This window comes from Pristiophorus japonicus, chromosome 2 (genome assembly GCF_044704955.1).
Source record: "Pristiophorus japonicus isolate sPriJap1 chromosome 2, sPriJap1.hap1, whole genome shotgun sequence".
NCBI lineage: Eukaryota > Metazoa > Chordata > Chondrichthyes > Pristiophoridae > Pristiophorus > Pristiophorus japonicus.
In genome coordinates, this window is record NC_091978.1 from 170,197,102 (window position 1) to 170,218,619 (window position 21,518).

General features: G+C 45.1%; 1 protein-coding gene across 1 annotated transcript in view; it reads right to left on the reverse strand.

Annotated features, from left to right (window-relative positions):
* The window catches only part of slc30a9 (solute carrier family 30 member 9), a 233,118-nt gene that overhangs the window by 152,769 nt on the left and 58,831 nt on the right, over window positions 1–21,518 (reverse strand). Inside the window, exons 3-4 of the mRNA XM_070860729.1 lie at window positions 18,880–19,062; window positions 17,048–17,086 (exon numbers count right to left, since the gene is read on the reverse strand). Coding sequence (XP_070716830.1) covers window positions 17,048–17,086; window positions 18,880–19,062 — 222 coding nt within the window. The remainder of the gene's footprint in view (window positions 1–17,047; window positions 17,087–18,879; window positions 19,063–21,518) is intronic.

Sequence of the window (21,518 nt, forward strand, 5' to 3'; positions counted from 1 at the left end):
CAGGAGGCCAATCAAGTGGGAGGAAATGAAAAGGAATGTTGGTAGGGGACTATATAGGTCAATGGGATAGATACTGTTCTCTGCAGCCGCGACCGGGAGTTCCAAAGGCCGTGTTGCCTGCCCGCTGCCAGCGTTAAGGATATCTCCTAGCGGCTGGAGAAGAATTTGGAGTGGGAAAAAGAAAAGACTTGCAGTTATATAGCACCTTTCACAACCACTGGATGCCTCAAAGCGCTTTACAGCCAATTATTTTTGAAGTGTAGTCACTGTTGTAATGTGGGAAACACGGAAGACAATTTGCACACAGCAATGTGATAATGACCAGATAATCTGCTTTTAGTGATATTGATTGAGGGATAAATATTGGCCAGGACTGAGTGGAAAACTCCCCTGCTCTTCTTCAAAATAGTGCCATGCAATCTTTTATGTCCAGCTGAGAACGCAGACGAGGCCTCAGTTTAACGTTTCATCCAAAAGACAGCACCTCCGACAGTGCAGCACTCCCTCAGTACTGCACTGGAGTGTCAGCTTAGATTTATGTGCTCAAGTTCCTGGAGTGGGACTTGAACCCACAACCTTCTGATTCAGAGGCAAGTGTCATTATCATCATCATCATTAGGCAGTCCCCCGGAATCGAGGAATATTTGCTTCCACTCTTGAAAATTAGTCCTTAGGTGGCTGAACAGTCCAATACGAGAACCACAGTCCCTGTCACAGGTGGGACAGATAGTCGTTGAGGGAAAGGGTGATTGGGACAGGCTTGCCGCACACTCTCTACACTGCCTGCGCTTGATTTCTATATGCTCTCGGCGATGAGACTCGAGGTGCTCGGCGCCCTCCCAGATGCACTTCCTCTACTTAGGGTGGTCTTTGGCCAGGGACTCCCAGGCGTCAGTGGAGATGTTGCATTTTTTCAGGAAGGCTTTCAGGATGTCCCTGTAACATTTCCTCTGCCCCCCTTTGGTTCGTTTGCCGTGAAGGAGTTCCGAGTAGAGCGTTTTCTTTAGGAGTCTCGTGTCTGGCATGCGAACAATGTGGCCTGCCCAGCAGAGCTGATCAAGGGTGGTCAGTGCTTCAATGCTGGGGAGGTTGGCCAGGTCGAGGACGCTAATGTTGGTGCGTCTGTCCTCCCAGGGGATTTGTAGGATCTTGCGGCGGCATCGTTGGTGCGACTTGAGGTGTCTACTGTACATGGTCCATGTCTCAGCCATACAGGAGGGCGGGTATTACTACAGCCCTGTAGATCATGAGCTTGGTGGCAGTTTTGAGGGCTTGGTCTTCAAACACTCTTTTCCTCAGGCGTCCGAAGACTGCAGTGGCGCACTGGAGGCGGTGTTGAATCTCGTCGTCAATGTCTGTTCTTGTTGATAAGAGGCTCCCGAGGTATGGGAAATGGTCCACGTTGTCCAGGGCCGCACCGTGGATCTTGATGACTGGGGGACAATGCTATGCAACGAGGACAGGCTGGTGGAGGACCCGTGTCTTACGGATGTTTAGCATAAGGCCTATGCTTTCGTACGCCTCAGTAAATACGTCGACTATGTCCTGGAGTTCAGCCTCTGTATGTGCGCAGACGCAGGCGTTGTCGGCGTACTGTAGCTCGACGACAGAGGTTAGGGTGGTCTTGGACCTGGCCTGGATACGGCGAAGGTTGAACAGGTTCCCAATAGTTCTGTAGTTTAGTTCCACTTCACAGTCAACAGGGAGCTTGTTGACTGTGAGGTGGAGCATGGCAGCGAGGAAGATTGAGAAGAGGGTTGGGGTGATGACGCAGCCCTGTTTGACCCCAGTCAGGACATGGATTGGATCTGTAATGGATCCGTTGGTAAGGATCACGGCCTGCATGTCGTCGTGGAGCAGACGGAGGATGGTGACGAACTTTTGAGGGCATCCGAAACGGAGGACAACACTCCATAGACCCTCGCGGTTGACAGTGTCAAAGGCCTTTGTAAGGTCGAAGGTGGCCATGTACAAGGGCTGGTGCTGTTCCCTGCATTTTTCCTGCAGCTGAGCTGTAAAAATCATGTCCGTTGTGCGCCATAGGGGACGAAATCCGCACCGTGACTCCGGGAGGAGCTCCTCGGCCACAGGGAGAAGACGGTTGAGGAGGACTCTAGCGACGACTTTTCCAGTGGCTGATAACAGGGAGATTCCTCTGTAGTTGCCGCAGTCGGACTTGTCCTCTTTTTTTAAAGGTGGTCACAATACTGCATCTGAGATCTCCGGCATGCTCTCCTCCCTCCAGATGAGAGAGATGAGGTCATGTATTTGCACCAGTAGTGCCTCTCCACCATACTTCAGTGCCTCAGCAGGAATTCCGTTCACACCCATAGCCTTGTTGTTCTTAAGCTGTCTTATGGCTTTTTCTACCTCATGCAGTGTTGGGGTTTTACTGAGGTGATGGCAGGTAGCATGCTGAGGGATGGAGTCAAGGACACTCGAGTCAAAGGCAGAGTCTCGATTGAGGAGATCTTCGAAGTGCTCCTTCCAGCGGGCCGAGGCCTCGGTGTCCTTGATGAGCGTTTCCCCGTTCTTGGCCAGCAGCGGGGTGGGGCCTTGGGTGTTTTGACCGCAGGTGGCCTTGGCTACAATGAAGAATCCTCGCACATCATGGCTGTCGGCCAGCTACTGTATCTCCTGTGCTTTCTCCATCCACCACCTTTTCTTTAGGTCCCGGGTTTTTTGTTGGACCTCAGCCTTGAGCTGTCTGTAATGCTGCTTTGCTGCTCCCGGGGTGGGTTGTTGTTTAAGGCTCAAAAATGCCCTGCGCTTGCAATCTATTAGTCCATGGATCTACTGATCATTCTCATCAAACCAATCCTGGCGTTTCCTGGTTGAGTGCCCGAGCGTCTCTTTGCAGACACTGGTTATATAGGCCTGGAGGGCAGACCAAGCGCTGTGGCATTCTGCGTCTCGGGGTCATCAAGGCACGCCAGGTTAGCTGAGACGCTGACTGCATAGGGTTCTCTTAGCTGGGTCTTTAAGTGCCCTGGCATTGACTTTTTTGCAGGACTGCTTCTGCTGCTCCACCTGCTTTGGGGCTATGTTGATGTCAATGACACATCAGATTAAGCGGTGGTCTGGCAAGTGTGCTATCCACTGAGCCATAGCTGGCAAACTGGGAGGGGGAGGACCCAGTTGCCGTGGCCCATGTAGGAAACAACCACAACTAGGAATGAGCTCCTGCTGAGAGTTTAAGGAGCTAGGCTCCAAATTAAAATGCATAACCTCATGTAATAATCTCTGGATTGTTACTTGAGCCACATGCAAATTGGCATAGGGACACGCAAATCAGAGTTAAATGCATGGCTCAGAGACTGGTGTGAGAGGAAAGGGTTTCGATTCATGATGCTGGGGAAAGAGGGGGCTGTTCCGTTGGGGTGGGCATCACTTGCACCTAACTGGGACCAGTGTCCTGCAAATTGAACAAGTACATAGGGTTTTAAACTAAAGGGGGTTGGGAGGGTTCAGGTGGGGGGGAAATTTAGACATCTAAAAGGTAACAGAACAGTGTGGCGATTTGGGTAAAGATAGGCAGAGTGTGACAGAAAGGGTCAGAGAGTTTAACGGTAATAGTGCATCAACGAATAAGGTGAAAGCAGGGAATAATGGTTAAAACGTTAAAATTTTAAAAGCTCTATCTTAAAACACAAAGCATTTGTAACAAGATAGAAGAATTAGTGGCACAAAATACATGGGTTTGATCGAATAACCATTACAGAGACGTGATTACAAGGTGACCAAGGTTGGGAACTAAATATTCGAGAGCACCTGACGCTCCGAAAAGACAGGTAGAATGAGAAATGAGCGTGAGGGGGTAGGACCCCAACTATTTACAATCTATATTAATGACTTGGAAGGAGGGACTGAGTGTAACATAGCCAAGTTTGCTGATGATACAAAGATGGGAGGAAAAGCAATGTGTGAGGAGGACTCAAAAAATCTGCAAAAGGATATAGACAGGCTAAGTGAGTGGGCGAAAATTTGGCAGATGGAGTATAATGTTGGAAAGTGTGAGGTCATGCACTTTGACAGAAAAAAAACAAAGAGCAAGCTATTATTTAAATGGGGAAAAATTGCAAAGTGCTGCAGTACAGCAGGACTTGGGGGCACTTGTGCATGAAACACAAAAGGTTAGTATGCAGGTACAGCAAGTGATCAGGAAGGCCAATGGAATCTTGACCTTTACTGCAAAGGGGATGGAGTATAAAAGCAGGAAATTCTTGCTATAGTTATACAGGGTATTGGTGAGGCCACACCTGGAATACTGCGTACAGTTTTGGTTTCCATATTTACGAATGGATATACTTGCTTTGGGAGGCAGTTCAGAGAAGGTTCATTAGGTGGATTCTGGAAATGAGGGGGTTGACTTATGAGGAAAGGTCGAGTAGGTTGGACCTCTACTCATTGGAATTCAGAAGAATGAGAGGTGACTTTATTGAAACATAAGATTGAGGGGGCTTGACAAGGTAGATGCAGAGAGAGGATGTTTCCACTGATAGGGTAGACTAGAACTTGGGGGCATAATCTTAGAATAAGGGGCTGCCCATTTAAAACTGAGATGAGGAGGAATTTCTTCTCTGAGGGTTGTAAATCTGTGGAATTCACTGCCTCAGAGAGCTGTGGAAGCCGGGACGTTGAATAAATTTAAGACAGAGATAGACAGCTTCTTAACCGATAAGGGAGCAGGCAGGGAAGTGGACCCGAGTCCATGATTGGATCAGCCATGACCGTATTAAATGGCGGAGCAGGCTCAAGGGGCCGTATTGCCTACTCCTGCTTCTATTTCTTATGTTCTTATGAATTTCACATTGAATTTGAGTGTGAAATATTTAAGTCCATAATGAAAGTCTTAAACTTAAATAAAGCCAATTAAATAGATATGAGGTGTAAGTTGGCAAAGGTAGATTGGGACATTACATTAAAAGGGATGACAATAGATAAGCAGCGGCAAATATTTAAAGAAATATTTTAAAATTCGCAACGAATATACATTCCATTGCGAATAAAAAATCCACTGGAAAGGTGGCTAACTAAAGTGAAGGATAGTATTAGATTAAAGAGGCTTAAAATGTTGTGAAGAATGGTAGTTAGCCTGAGGATTGGGAAGAGCTTCATAAACCAGCAAAGGATGACCAAAATATTGATAAAAAGGAAGAAAATAGAACAGTATAGCTAGCGTTGAAGAGCCTACAAACTAGCAAGACATATGAAAACAGATTTTAAGAGCTTCCACTAGTATGTAAAAAGGACGAGAGTAGCAAAACTAAGCATTGATCCCTTAGTGACCACGACAGGAGAAAGTATAAATGGGGAATAAGGAAATGGCAGAGGCTTTAAACAAATATTTTTTTATCTGTCTTCACAATAGAAGACAAAAAAAAAGCAGACCAAAAATAGCGGGGAACCAAGGGGCTAATAAGAGTGAGGAACTTAAAGTAATTAATATTAGTGGCGAAAAAGTACTCGAGAAACAAAGGGGACTAAAAAGCCAACACACCAAGGTTCTAAAAGAGGTGGCTGCAAAGAAAGTGGATGCATTGGTTGTGATTTTCCAAAATTCTGTTGATTCCAGAACTGTCTCAGTGGATTGGAAGGTAGCAATTGTAACCCTGTTATTCAAGAAAGGAGGGAGAGAGAAAACAGGGAACCAAAGGTCAATTAGCCTGACATACGCTGTCGGGTAAATGCTGGAATCCATTATTAAACAAGTGGAAACAGGGCATTTAGAAAATTATAATATGATTGGACAGTCAACATGGCTTTATGAAATGGAAATCATGTTTAAGAAATTTATTAGAGTTTATTGAGGATGTCATTAGCAAGGGAGATAAAAGGAGAACCAGTGAATATAATATATTTGGATTTCCAAAGGTCATTCGATAAAGTACCACATAAGAGATTGTTTCACAAGATAAGGGCTCATAATGTTGGGGGTAATATATTAGCACAGCTAGACGATTGGTTAACGGACAGTAAACAGAGAGGTGGGATAAATGGGTCATTTTCAGGTTGGCAGCCTGTAACTAGTGGGGTGCTGCAAGGATCAGTGCTTGAGCCTCAGCTATTTACAATTTATAGTATTGACTTAGATGAAGGGACCGAGTGTAATGTACCCAAGTTTGCTGACGATACAAAGATAGGTGTAAACTGTGAGGAGGTCAAAGGGCTATAGACAGGTTAAGTCAGTGGGCAATAAGTATTCAGGCAGATGGAATATAATGTGGGGAAATTTGAGACTATTCAGTTTGGTAGGAAGAACAGAAAAACAGAATATATTTTTTTTTAAAAAGGTGAGAAACAATTAAATATTGGTGTTTAGAGAGATTTAGGTGTGTTTGTACAGGAAACACAGACTTAGCATGCAGGTACAGCAAGCAATTAGAAAGGCAAATGGCATAGTGGGCTTTATTGCAAGGGTGTTGGAGTACAAGAGTAAGGAAGTCTTGCTACAATTGTACAGGGGTTTGGTAAGACCACACCTGGAGTACTGTGCAGAGTTTTGGTCTTCCTATCCAAGGAAGGATATACTTACCTTGGAGGCAGTGCAACAAAGGTTCACTAGATTGATTCCTCGGATGAGAGGATTGTCCTATGAGGAGAGATTGAGTAGATTGGGTCTATACTCTCTACAGTGTAGAAGAATGAGGTGTGACCTCAATGAAACATAAAATTTTGAGCAGGGCTGACAAGGTAGGTGCTGAGAGGTTGTTTCCCCTGGCTGGAGAGTCTAGAAATGGGGTGTACAGTCTCAGGATAAGAGGTTGGCCATTTAAGATTGAGATGAGGAGGAACTTCTTCACTCAAAGGGTTGTGAATTCTCTACCCCAAAGGGCTGTAGATGCTGAATTGTTGAGTATATTCAAGGCTGAGATAGAGATAGATTTTTGCATTCTAGGGGAATAAAGAGATACGGAAATCGGGTGGGAAAGTGGAGTTGAGGTCAAAGATCAGCCATGATCTTATTGAATGATAGAGCAGGCTCCAGGGGCTATATGGCCTACTCCTGCTCCTAATTATTGTGTTCTTAGCCACGTGGAAGCTTAGTGTAGTGGCGATAACGGAGACCCGACTTAAAAAATGGGAGGATTAGATGCTTAATATTCCTGGGTACACTGTATCAGGAAAGTTATGGAAGGAAAGAAAAAAAAGGAGGGGTAGTAGTCTTGATTGAGGAAAATATTACAGTGCAAAAGAGAGAGTATGTCCTTGAGGCATGAAGATACAATAGAGCAGCTATTATGCTACTTGGTGTATTACTGAGAGGTGCATGAACTGTATAGTAATAATAATGGAAGACTTTAACTACCTCAATATTGAAAGGGGCTGTGATTTTGTTAAAGGTAGCGAGGGAGAGAAATTTCTGATGTGTGTTCAGAAGAACATTCTTGATCAGTATGTTTCCTGCCCAATGAGGAAGGAGGAATTGCTTGATCTAGTCCTGGGGAATTAAGTGGTCAAATGGAGTATGTCAGAGTGGGGATCAGAGTATTATACGGTTTAGATTAGTTATGCAATTAGAATGCAATCTAGAGTAAAAATACTTAGCTGGAGAAGGGCTAATTTCAGCGAATTGAGGGGGGGATCTGGCCCAGGTAAACTGGAGTCAAAGATTGGCAGGCAGAAATGTAATGGAACAATGGGCAGCCTTTAAAGAGGAGATGGTTTGGGTACAGTCTAGGTGCATTCTCACAAGGGCGAAAGGAGGGCATCCTAAGCTAAAGCCCCCCGGATGAAGAAGAAATTAAAAGAGAGTAGGATGAAACAGAAAAGGGGCGTATATGACAGCTGTCGGCTTGGTAATACAAGGGAAAATGAGGCTGAATTTAAAAAGTAGAGGATGAGTGAAAAAGGAAATAAGGGCAAAGAAACAGTACGAGAATAGATTAGCGGCTAATGCAAAAGGGAATCCAAAGCTTTTCTATAGGTATAAACTAGTAAGAGTTGTCAGAGGAGTGGTGGCACCGATCAGGGATCACAATTGAGATATATTGGTGGAGGGAGAAGGCAAGAGTACTTTGCATCCGTGTTGACCAAGTAAGAGGACTTTGCCAAAGCTACAGTAAACGAGGAGGAAAAGTTTAGACAGTGGGAGGGGAGGAGGTTGAGAATGAAAGTTGTCGGATGGCTCAAGATTCTACCTATAAGTTTGTTTTCTCAGGGAATCTCCTCAGAGAGCTGCCACCCCAGCAGCCATCTTAAATTTCCATTATCCATGCAGGCCATGATCTTTACCAGCGGATCCGCTACAGACCCATTCCATGTCCGAACCGGGGTCAAACAGGGCTGCGTCATCAATCCAACCCTTTTCTCAATCTTCCTCATTGCCATGCTCCACCTCACTGTCAACAAGCTACCCGCTGGAGTGGAACTAAACTACAGAACCAGTGGGAAGCTGTTTAACCTACACCGTCTCCAGACCAGGTCTAAGACCACCTAAACCTCTGTCGTTGAACTGCAGTATGCGGACGACGCCTGCATCTGCGCACATTCTGAGGCTGAACTCCAGGATATAGTCGATGTATTCACCGAGGCATATGAAAGCATGGGCCTTACGCAAGACAAAAAGGTCCTCCACCAGCCTGTCCTCGCCGCATAGCACTGCCGCCAAGTCATCAAGATTTACGGCGCGGCCCTCGACTACGTGGACCACTTCCCATACCTCGGGAGCCTCCTGTCAACAAAGGCAGACATTGATGCGGAGATTCAACATCGCCTCCAGTGCGCCAGTGTAGCCTTCGGCCATCCGGGGAAAATAAGTGTTCAAAGACCAGGCCCTCAAACCTATTACCAAGCTCATGGTCTACAGGGCTGTAGTAATACTCGCCCTCCTGAATGGATCAGAGGCATGGACGACTTACAGAAGACACATGAAGTCGCTGGAGATATAGCACCAACAATGTCTCCGCAAGATCCTGCAAATCCCCTGGGACGACAGACGCACCAACATCAGTGTCCTCGCCCAGGCTAACATCCTCAGCATTGAAGCAGTAACCACACTCGATCAGCTTCGCTGGGCAGGCCACTTAGTCTGCATGCCAGACACGGGACTCCCGAAGCAACTGCTCTATGCGGAGCTCCTTCATCCGGGAGGGCTTTGAGTTTTTCGAAGAGGTCAGGCGCAGGCAGCGGAAGGAGCGTGTGGTAAATCAGTGCCACCCCACCCCCCGATGAATATCAGTCCCACCTGTGACAGGGTCCGTGGCTCTCGTGTTGGACTGTTCAGCCACCAAAGAACTCACATTAGGAGTGGAAGCAAGTCTTCCTCGATTCCGAGGGATTGCCTATGATAGAAACATAGAAAGAGAAAATAGGTGCAGGAGTAGGCCATCCGGTCCTTCGAGCCTGCACCACCATTCAATAAGATCATGGCTGATCATTCCTTCAGTACCCCTTTCCTGCTTTCCCTCCATACCCCTTGATCCCTTTAGCCGTAAGGGCCATATCTTGAATATAGCCAATGAACTGGCATCAACAACTCTCTGCGGTAGGGAATTCCACAGGTTAACAACTCTCTGAGTGAAGAAGTTTCTCCTCATCTCAGTCCTAAATGGCTTATCCCTTATCCTTAGACTGTGTCTCTTGGTTCTGGAATTCCCCAACATCGGGAACATTCTTCCTGTATCTAACCTGTCCAGTCCCGTCAGAATTTTATATGTTTCTATGAGATCCCCTCTCATCTTTCTAAACTCCAGTGAATACAGGCCCAGTCGATCCAGTCTCTCCTCATACGTCAGTCCAGCCATCCCAGGAATCAGTCTGGTGAACCTTAGCTGCACTCCTTCAATAGCAAGAACGTCCTTCCTCAGATTAGGAGACCAAAACTGAACACAATATTCCAGGTGGGGCCTCACCAAGGCCCTGTACAACTGCAGTAAGACTTCCCTGCTCCTATACTCAAATCCCCTTGCTATGAAGGCCAACATACCATTTGCCTTTTTCACCGCCTGCCAACTTTCAATGACTGATGAACCATGACACCCAGGTCTCGCTGCACCTCTCCTTTTCCTAATCTGCCACCATTCAGATAATATTCTGCTTTCGCATTTTTGCCCCCAGAGTGGATAACCTCACATTTATCCACATTATACTGCATCTGCCATGTATTTTCCCACTCGCCTAACCTGTCCAAATCACCCTGCAGCCTCTTAGCGTCCTCCTCACAGCTCACACTGCCACCTAGTTTAGCATCATCTGCAAACTTGGAGATACTACACTCAACTCCATCATCCAAATCACCAATATACATTGTAAAGAGCCGGGGTCCCAGCACTGAGCCCCGCGGCACTCCATTAGCCACTGCCTGCCATTTTGAAAAGGACCCGTTAATCCCGACTCTCTGCTTCCTGTCTGCCAACCAGCTCTCCATCCACGTCTGCACATTACCCCCAATACCATGTGCTTTGATGAAACAAGGAGGTTGTCAGGATAGTGAACGAAATAAAAATAGATAGAGGTACTACAAATGCTGGCAGCAGTTAAAGTAAATTAAATCACCCGGTCCAGATGGGATGCATCCTTGGTTGCTGAGGAAAGCAAGGGCAGAAATTGTGTAGGTGCTGGCCACAAACCTCCACTCCTCCTGAGATACAGGGGTGGTGTCAGAGGACTGGAGGATTACAAATGTTGTAAGAACATAAGAAATAGAAGGAGTAGACCATTTGGCCCCTCAGGCCTGTTCCGCCATTTAATATCATGGCTGATCCGATCATGGACTCAGCTCCACTTCCCTGCCCGCTCCCCATTACCCTTTATTCCCTTATCACTCAAAAATCTGTCTATCTCCACCTTAAATATATTCAATGACCCAGCCTCAACAGCTCTCTGGGGCAGACAATTCCATAGATTTACAACCCTCAGAGAAGAAATTCCTCCTCATCTCAGGTTTAAATGGGCGCCTCCATATTCTGAGACTATGTCCCCGAGTTTTAGATTCTCCTATGAATGGAAATATCCTCTCTGCATCCACCTTGTTGAGCCCCCTCATTATCTTATACGTTTCGATAAGATCATCTCTCATTATTCTGAATTCCAATGAGTATCGGCTAAACCTACTCAACCTATCTTTCATAAGTCAACCCCCTCATCTCTGGAATCAACCTAGTGACTCTTCTCTGAGCAGCCTCCAATGTTTCTTTCCTTAAATACGGAGACGAAAATTGTGCGCAGTACGCTAGGTGTGACCATACCAATACCCTGTATAGTTGTAGCAGGACTTCTCTGCTTTTATACTCTATCCCGCTTGCAATAAAGGCCAACATTCCATTTGCCTTTATGATTACTTGCTGTACCTGCATACTAACTTTTTGAGTTTCATGCATAAGGACCCCCAGGTCCCTCTGTACTGCAGCACTTTGCAATGTTTCGCCATTTAAATTATAGTGTGCTTTTCTATTTTTTCTGCTAAACTGGATAACCTCACATTTTCCCACATTATAGTCCATCTGCCAAAGTTTTGCCCACTCACTTATTTCTTGTGTCCTCCTCACAATTTGCTCTCCTGCCCATCTTTGTATCATCAGCAAACTTGGCTACATTACACTCAGTCTCTTCATCCAAGTCATTAATATAGATTGTAAATAGTTGAGGCCTCAGCACCGATCCCTGCGGCATCCCAATAGTTACTGTTTGCCACCGGAAAATAACTCATTTATCCCGACTCTGTTTTCTGTTAGTTAGCCAATCCTCTATCCATGCTAATATATTACTCTCAACCCAGTGACCTTTTATCTTGTGCAGTAACCTTTTATGTGGCACTTTATTAAATGCCTTCTGGAAATCCAAATACACCACATCCACTGGTTCCCCCTTATCCACCCTACTCATTACATCCTCAAAGAACTCCAGCAAATTTGTCAAACATGATTTCCCTTTCATGAAACCATGTTTACTCTGCTTGATTGCATCATGCTTTTCCAAATGTCCTGCTACTGCTTCCTTAATAATGGACTCCAGCATTTTCCCAACGACAGATGTTAGGCTAACTGGTCGATAGTTTCCTGCTTTCTGTCTGCCTCCTTTTTTTTTTATAAATAGGGGCATTACATTTGCAGTTTTCCAATCTGCTGGGACCACACCAGAATTTTGGTAGATTACAACCAATGCATCCTCGATCTCTGCAACCACTTCTTTTAAAACCGTAGGATGCAAGCCATCAGGTCCAGGGGACTTGTCCGCCTTTAGTCCCATTATTTTATTGAGCACCTCTTCTTTAGTGATAGTGATTATATTAACATAGAAACATAGAAAATAGGTGCAGGAGTAGGCCATTCGGCCCTTCGAGCCTGCACCACCATTCAATAAGATCATGGCTGATCATTCACCTCAGTACCCCTTTCCTGCTTTCTCTCCATACCCCTTGATCCCTTTGGCTGTAAGGGTTATATTTAATTCCCGCTTGAATATATCCAATGAACTGGCATCAACAACTCTCTGCGGCAGGGAATTCCACAGGTTAACAACTCAGAGTGAAGAAGCTTCTCCTCATCTCAGTCTTAAATGGATTACCCCTTATCCTTAAGACCATGTCCCCTAGTTCTGGACTTCCCAAACATCGGGAACATTCTTCCTGCATCTAACCTATCCAGTCCCACCAAAATTGTATATGTTTCTATGAGATCCCCTCTCATCCTTCTAAACTCCAGTGAACACAGGCCCAGTCGATCCAGTCTCTCCTCATATGTCAGGCCTGCCATCCCAGGAATCAGTCTGGTGAACATTTGCTGCACTCCCTCAATAGCAAGAACATCCTTTCTCAGATTAGACGACCAAAACTGAACACAATATTCCAGGTGAGGCTTCACCAAGGCCCTGTACAACTGCAGTAAGATCTCCCTGCTCCTATACGCGAATCTCCTAGCTATGAAGGCCAACATACCATTTGTCTTCTGCACTGCCTGCTGTACCTGCATGCCAACTTTCAATGACTGATGCACCATGATACCCAGGTCTCGTTGCACCTCCCCTTTTCCTAATCTGCCGCCATTCAGATAATATTCTGTCTTCGTGTTTTTGCCACCAAATTGGATAACCTCACATTTATCCACATTATACTGCATCTGCCACGCGTTTGCCCACTCACCTAACCTGTCCAAGTCCCCCTGCAGCCTTTTAGCATCCTCCTCACAGCTCACACCGCCACTCAGCTTAGTGTCATCTGCAAACTTGGAGATATTACACTCAATTCCCTCATCCAAACCATTAATGTATATTGTAAATAGCTGGGATCCCAGCACTGAGCCCTGCGGTACCCCACTAGTCACCGCCTTCCATTTTCTGAAAAAGACTCATTTATCCCGACTCTCTGCTTCCTGTCTGCCAACCAGTTCTCTATCCACGTCAGTACATTACCGCAAATACCATGTGCTTTAATTTTGCCCACAAATCTCTTGTGTGGGACCTTGTCAAAAGCCTTTTGAAAGTCCAAATACACCACATCCACTGGTTCTCCCTTGTCCATTCTACTAGTTACATCCTGAAAAAATTATAGAAGATTTGTCAAGCATGATTTCCCTTTCATAAATCCATGCTGACTTGGACCGATCCCATCACTGCTTTCCAAATGTGCTGCTATTTCATCTTTAATAATTGATTCCAACATTTTCCCCACTACTGATGTCAGGCTAACTGGTCTATAATTACCCGTTTTCTCTCTCCCTCCTTTCTTAAAAAGTGGTGTTACATTAACTACCCTCCAATCCATAGGAACCGATCCAGAGTCAATAGACTGTTAGAAAATGATCACCAATGCATCCACTATTTCTAGGGCTACTTCCTTAAGTACTCTGGGATTTATCAGCCTTCAATCCCATCAATTTCCCTAACACAATTTCCCACCCAATAAGGATTTCCTTCAGTTCCTCCTTCTCACTAGACTCTTGGTCCCCTAGTATTTCCGGAAGGTTATTTGGTTCTGTCTTCACGAAGGAAGACACAAAGTATTTGTTTAACTGGTCCGCCATTTCTTTGTTCCCCATTATAAATTCACCTGAATCTGACTGCAAGGGACCTACGTTTGTTTTCACTAATCTTTTTCTCCTCACATATCTATAGAAGCTTTTGCAGTCAGTTTTTATGTTCCCAGCAAGCTTCCTCTCATACTCTATTTTCTCTCTCCTAATTAAACCCTTTGTCCTCCTCTGCTGTATTGTAAAATTCACCCAGTCCTCAGGTTTGATGCTTTTTCTGGCCAATTTATATGCCTCTTCCTTGGATTTAACACTATCCTTAATTTCCCTTGTTAGTCACAGTTGAGCCACCTTCAGAGTTTTATTTTTACTCCAGACAGGGATGTACAATTGTTGAAGTTCATCCATGTGATCTTTAAATGTTTGCCATTGCCTATCAACCCTTTAAGTATCACTCGCCAGTCTATTCTGCCAATTCACGTCTCATACCATCGAAGTTACCTTTCCTTAAATTCAGGACCCTAGTCTTGGAATTAACTGTGTCACTCTCCATCTTAATAAAGAATTCTACCATATTATGGTCACTCTTCCCCAAGGGGCCTCGCACACAAGATTGCTAATTAGTCCTTTATCATTACACATCACCCAGTCTAGGATGGCCAGCTCTCTAGTTGGTTCCTCGACATATTGGTCTAGAAAACCATCCCTAATACACTCCAGGAAATTCTCCTCCACCGCATTGCTACCAGTTTGGTTAGCCCAATCAATATGTAAATTAAAGTCACCCATGATAACTGCTGTACCTTTATTGCATGCATCCCTAATTTCTTGTTTGATGCTGTCCCCTACCGCACTACTACTGTTTGGTGGTCTGTACACAACTCTCACTAGCGTTTTCTGCCCTTTGCTATTCCGTAGCTCCACCCGTACCAATTCCACATCGGTATCAAGTTCTTCCCTCCCTATTGCTCCTTAATTATCCACTATTGGGAGGTGAAGGTCTACCGTGAAGACCGATACAAAATATTTGTTCAAAGTCTCTGCCATTTCCTTGTTCCCCATTATTAATTCCCTAGTCTCATCCTCTAAGGGACCAACATTTACTTTAGCTATTCTTTTCCTTTTTATATACCTGTAAAAGCTCTTACTATCTGTTTTTATATTTCTTGTAGTTTACTCTCATAATCCATCTTCTCCCTCTCTCATTTTTTTTTAAAAAGTTGTCCTTTGTTGGTTTTTTAAAAATTCCCAATGCTCTGGCCTCTCACTAGTCTTGGCCACTTTGTATGCCTTTGTTTTCAATTTGATACCATCCTTTACTTCCTTAGTTAGCCACAGATGGTTCTCCCTTCTCAAAATCTTTCCTTCTCCTGGAATATATTTTTGTTGAGAGTTATGAAATATCTCCTTAAATGTCTGCCGCCACTGCTCATCAACCATCCCACACTTTAATCTATTTTCCCCAGTCTAGTTTAGCCAACTCTGCCTTCATACCTTTGAGACCCAACTTTCTCACCCTCCAACTGAATTTGAAATTCAACCATGCTATGATCACTCTTTCCTAGAAGATCCTTTACTAGGAGATCATTTATTAATCTGCTCTCATTACACAGTACTAGATCTAAGATAACCTGCTCCCTGGTTGGTTCCACAATGTGCTGTTCAAGGAAACCATCCAGATTACACTATGAACTCTTACTCAAGGCTACCATTGCCAATTTGATTTGGCCAATCAATAAGATTAAAATCGCCCATGATTATTGCCGTACCTTTTTTACAAGCCTCCATTATTTTGTGGTTTATACCCTGTCCGACAGTGTGGCTACTGTTCGGGGGCCTTTGGACTATGCCCACCAGTGACTTCATCCCCTTATTATTCCTTATCTCCACCACACTGATTTTACATCTTGATCTTCTGAGCCAATGTCATTTCTCATGACTGCACTGATCTCATGCTTTATTAACAGAGCTACCCCACCTCCTTTTCCTTTCTGTCTATCCTTCAGAATAGTCAAATACCCTTGAATATTCAGTTCCTAGCCATGGTCTCCTTGCAACCACATCTCTGTAATGGCTATCAGATCATACCCATTTGTGTCTATTTGTGGTGTGAGCTCATCTATCGTATTACGAATGTTGCGTGCTTTCAGATAGAGCTTTTAATTTTGTCTTTCTACCGTTTTTCCCTGCATTGACCCCACTTTCTGATACACTTATTTTTATACATTCTGTCCCTTTGTTACACTTTGATTTTCATTTCCCCCATCGCTACCTTGCTCTATTGCCTTCTCCTTTCTGACTTTTTGCATTTCTGTTCACCTGAACCCTCCCCCCAACTATTTAGTTTAAAGCCCCTCTCTACAGCCAGGGTTATTCAATTCGTTAGGCCATAGTCCCAGCACAGTTCAAGTGAAGCCCGTCCCAACAGGACAGGTTAACAAAGCAGTTAATAAAACATATGGGATCCTGGGCTTTAAAAATAGAGGCAGAGTGTACAAAAGCCAGGAAGTTAAGCAAAACGTATACCAACGCTAGTCCGGCCCCAGCTAGAGTATTGTGTCTAATTGAGGGCACCACACTTCAGGAAGGACATGAAGGCTTTGGAGAGGGCACAGAAGAGATTTACTAGAATGGTTCCAGGGATGAGGGATTACAGTTATGTGGATAGACTGGAGAAGCTGGGGTTATTCTCCTTAGAGCAGAAACAGCTAAGAGGAGATTTGATAGAGCTGATGAGAATTATAAAGGGTTTAGATAAAGTAAAGAGAGAAACTGTTTCTAGTGGCTGAAGGGTCAATAACTAGAGGGCACAGATCTAAGATTGGCAAAAGAACCAGAAATGGCATGAGGAAAAACTTTTTTTTTTAATTTAAAACGCCGAGTGGTTAGGATTTGGAATGCGCTGCCCGATACAGTGGTGCATACAGATTAAATAGTAGCCTTAGAAGGAATTGGATAAATATTTAAATGAGAACAAATTGCAGAGATATGGAAAAAGAGCAGGGGAATGCGACTAACTGGATTGCTGTTCAAATTTGAACCCCCATTCTCTGGATTATTTATTCAGGTCTCTGGATTACTTGTCCAGTAACATGCATAAGCCGTGGTATTTAATTATTGCACAAAATAAAATTGCTTACCTTTTACTTGGATTTGACCCGGAACACTGGACCCTTGAACTGTGAAGATAAACAGGAAGCTATTAAAATATTCAGGTTCATAAAATCAAAAGACAGCACAGCAATTACCAGCAATTGTATTTACAGATCATGTTTTAACATAGAAATTATCATGTAGCATTTTACAGGGAAGAGTGGGGAAAACTGCTAATAGAAATATAAAAGCAGATGCTGAACCACAATGCATTGAAGAAGAGTGACCGAAAGCTTGGTCAAAAAATGTGTTGAGAATGTTTTTAAAAGGGCCGATAAGTACAAAGGCAAAGGGGTTTAAGGGAGGCGGTTGTGGAAAATTAGGCCAAGGTGATTGAAGGCCCCGCCTCCAATGGTTAGGCAGAAGGAAGTGGATGCGCAAAAGACCAAAGGGTGCGGGAGACGATTCCAAGACTGTCGATGGTTGCAGAGTAGGTGAAGCAGTGAGTCAACGGAGGGATTTGAAGGCGAGGACAAGAATTTTAAATTTAATGCATGGAATTAGTACAGGTTCAGTAAGGGCACAGGTGATGGGTGAGCAGAACTTAGCGTGGGTTTAGGATGCAAGTAGCTGGAGTTTATGGAGTGTAGAGGATGGGTGGCTAGTGAGGAGAACATTGGAGAAATTAAGTCTAAAACTGACTAAACTGTGAATGAGGAATATTGGAGAGAGTCCAAGAAGAAGAAAAGTGTGAATGAAGGTTTCAGCAGCCGAGGGGCAGAGGCAGTGGAGAAGACAGGATATGTTGTGGAGTAGAAGTAAGATCTTGATGAAGGAAAGAATCCAGGGTTTGAAGCTCAGCTTTGGGTCAAGCAGGATGTGTTGAGAAATCTGGTTTAGCCTGAATGAGTGGGCAGTCTGTCGCATACTTTCACCACCACCTGCATCAAGAAGATCACCTAAACTATCTGTGCACCTTCATCTTATAAACTTGAGCCTGAATACCTGGTCCTAGAATTTGTGACAAACAAACATATTATTGGGGTTTAATTTATCTATTTAAGGAAGTTGCAATAATATTTTGCACAAACCTTTTCTCCCAGAGTTTTGGGCACCCCCTGTTATATTAGAGCTGTGGAAAGGGTACATTGATTAGAATGCTCTGGGAATGAGGTTATGTTTATGAAGGAAAGCTTGAAAATTGGGACAATTTTCATTAACAGAAGATGAGGAGTGATCTTTGAGGTTTTCAAAATTATAAAATGCTTTGAGTAACCACTGCAAGATTGTTTCTTCTGGTTGGCAAATGATGAACCAGGGGGCATACACTGAGGATTATAACAGGTACAAAGAGGGAAGGTAAACATTTTTTCACTGAAGGCCATAAGGACGTGGAATACTTTATCACAAGTGGCTACCGAGGCAGAAACCATTATATGGTTTAAAATATAATTCATTTGGACACATAACTGACCTGCAGAATTTAAGTTTGTGTTTGATTGTACTCAGCCAAACCATCATGAAGTACAAAAGTGTTGTACTGTTTGTTTGTTCCAACAAATTAAGATCATACTACTTCAATGGATTTATTCACAGTACAAACGTACTCAAAGCATAAAAAATAAAGTTCCTTCCCTTGATGTTTTAAAAACACTTTAAAATAGTGCTGATAATACCTTGAGAGATACTGTCTGGGAGCAGTTACTCTTTCCAACATCACAAGAAGCTAAATTCCAAAATAGTCAGGACAAAACACACAAAATGTGTGCTGGTCAATTTACATGTTGCATACAAAAGGATGTACGGATTGGTGGTAAGCCTTTCTTTTGGTCTGCAGCAAATTGCAATATAGAATAGAATAGAATAATTGTGATTTTACCAGGCCTTTTGGGATTTTGTTTAGCACTGGACTCCATCCCGATGGAAGCTGATGCACTGTACTCAGAGGTGCCATCCTTTTTGTCATTTGATGAACATAAACGCAGCTGGATGCCAGTGATGACAGGTAGATTAGATCGCATGCTATGCCAGAGGCTTTGGTTGGTCACAGTGCTCTTGTATACTGAAAACAAAATATGAAAAGCACCATAAATTTAATTTTCAAGTCTGAAAAGCTCAATTTCTACTTTACAAGACCACAGATATTAAAAAGGCTTTGTGAGGATATTGACCAGAAATCCTTTTTAAGAGATTATTTAACACATTTTAACAACAGTTACAGATTCACACTATCTGAAACAAGAACTGAAATTTTACTTCACTTATAGTTTTGGAAACACATAGAAGAATGACATACATAAAAATAAGAGGAATATTCTTAAAAGTATTTCTCAGCATCTGAATATAATTGAAAATAACTTTCAAAAACAAATCTAATATATTAAAATTCTTTCCTTTCAGCTTATTTGAACAGCACTTTAGCTGAAAGTGCAACCAGATGTAGAAATACCAGTTGAGCGTCCCGAATCCGGCAACCTCAGGATCGAGGCCGAGCCGGTTTTCATGTTTTTCTGGACTTCGGCCAAGTTTGCTGACGTTACAAAGATGGGAGGAAAAGCAGTGTGTGAGGAGGACACAAAAAATCTGCAAAAGGACATAGACAGGCTAAGTGAGTGGGTAAAAATTTGGCAAATGGAGTATAATGTTGGAAAGCGTGCGGTCATGCACTTTGGCAGGAAAAAAAAATCAAAAGGCAAGTTATTATTTAAATGGAGAAAAAGTGCAAAGTGCTGCAGTACAGCGGGACCTGGGGGCACTTATGCATGAAACACAAAAGGTTAGTATGCAGATACAGCAAGTGATAGGAAGGCCAATGGTATCTTGGCCTTTATTGCAAAGGGGATGGAGTATAAAAGCAGGGAAGTCTTGCTACAGTTATACAGGGTATTGGTGAGGCCACACCTAGAACACTGCCTGCAGTTTTGGTTTCCATATTTACGAAAGGATATACTTGCTTTGAAGGCAGTTCAGAGGAGGTTCACTAGGTTGATTACAGAAATAAGGGTGTTGACTTATGAGGAAAGGTTGAGTAGGTTGGGCCTCTACTCACTGCAATTCAGGAAAATGAGAGGTGATCTTATCGAAACATATAAGATTATGAGGGGGCTTGACAAGGTGGATGCAGAGAGGATGTTTCCACTGATGGGGGAGACTAGAACTAGAGGCATAATCTTAGAATAAGGGGCCACCCATTTAAAACTGAGATGAGGAGAAATTTCTTCTCGGAGGGGTGCAAATATGTGAAATTTGCTGCTTCAGAGAGCTGTGGAAGCTGGGACATTGAATAAATTTAAGACAGAAAGAGACAGTTTCTTAAACGATAAGGAAATAAGGGGTTATGGGGAGTGGGCAGGGAAGTGGACCCGAGTCCATGATTGGATCAGCCATGATCTTATTAAATGGCGAAGCAGGCTTGAGGGGCTGTATGGCCTACTCCTGCTCCTATTTCTTGTGTTCTTGTGTGTTTCTGACGTCACGAATCCAGACAGATCCAAGCCCAGGTTTGGGTATTTCCGGATTTCGGAACATCAGAAAGGGGGGAGGGGGGATTACTCTGAGGAGCTGCTTGGGTCGCCGGCCCCGTCCAGGAGGTCGTCTGGGAGAAAAGAGGAGAAGTGAAGGAGGGAGGCGTGTGCGCGGAGAAGGAGGGAGGGGTGGGGGGGAGGGAGAAGGAGGGAGGGGTGGGGGGGAGGGAGAAGGAGGGAGGGGTGGGGGGGAGGGAGAAGGAGGAGGAGTGGGGGGGGGAGAGAGAAAGAGGAGGGGTGGGGGGGGGAGGGAGAAGGAGGAGGGGTGGGGGGGGAGGGAGAAGGAGGAGGGGTGGGGGGGGAGGGAGAAGGAGGAGGGGTGGGGGGGGGGGAGGGAGAAGGAGGAGGGGTGGGGGGGGGGGAGGGAGAAGGAGGAGGGGTGGGGGGGGGAGGGAGAAGGAGGAGGGGTGGGGGGGGGAGGGAGAAGGAGGAGGGGTGGGGGGGGGAGGGAGAAGGAGGAGGGGTGGGGGGGGAGGGAGAAGGAGGAGGGGTGGGGGGGGGAGGGAGAAGGAGGAGGGGTGGGGGGGGAGGGAGAAGGAGGAGGGGTGGGGGGGGAGGGAGAAGGAGGAGGGGTGGGGGGGGAGGGAGAAGGAGGAGGGGTGGGGGGGAGGGAGAAGGAGGAGGGGTGGGGGGGAGGGAGAAGGAGGAGGGGTGGGGGGGGAGGGAGAAGGAGGAGGGGTGGGGGGGAGGGAGAAGGAGAAGGGGTGGGGGTGGGGGGGAGGGAGAAGGAGAAGTGGTGGGGGGGGGGAGGGAGAAGGAGAACGGGTGGGGGGGGGGGGGGAGAGAGAAGGAGAAGGGGTGGGGGGGGAGAGGGAGAAGAAGAGGTGGGGAGGGAGGGAGAAGAAGAAGGGGTAGGGGGGGAGGGAGAAGGAGAAGGGGTGGGGGGAGTGGGGGAGAAGGAGGAGGGGTGGGGGGGGAGGGAGAAGGAGGAGGGGAGGAGGGGGAGGGAGAAGGAGGAGGAGGGGTGGGGGGGGAGGGAGAAGGAGGAGGAGGG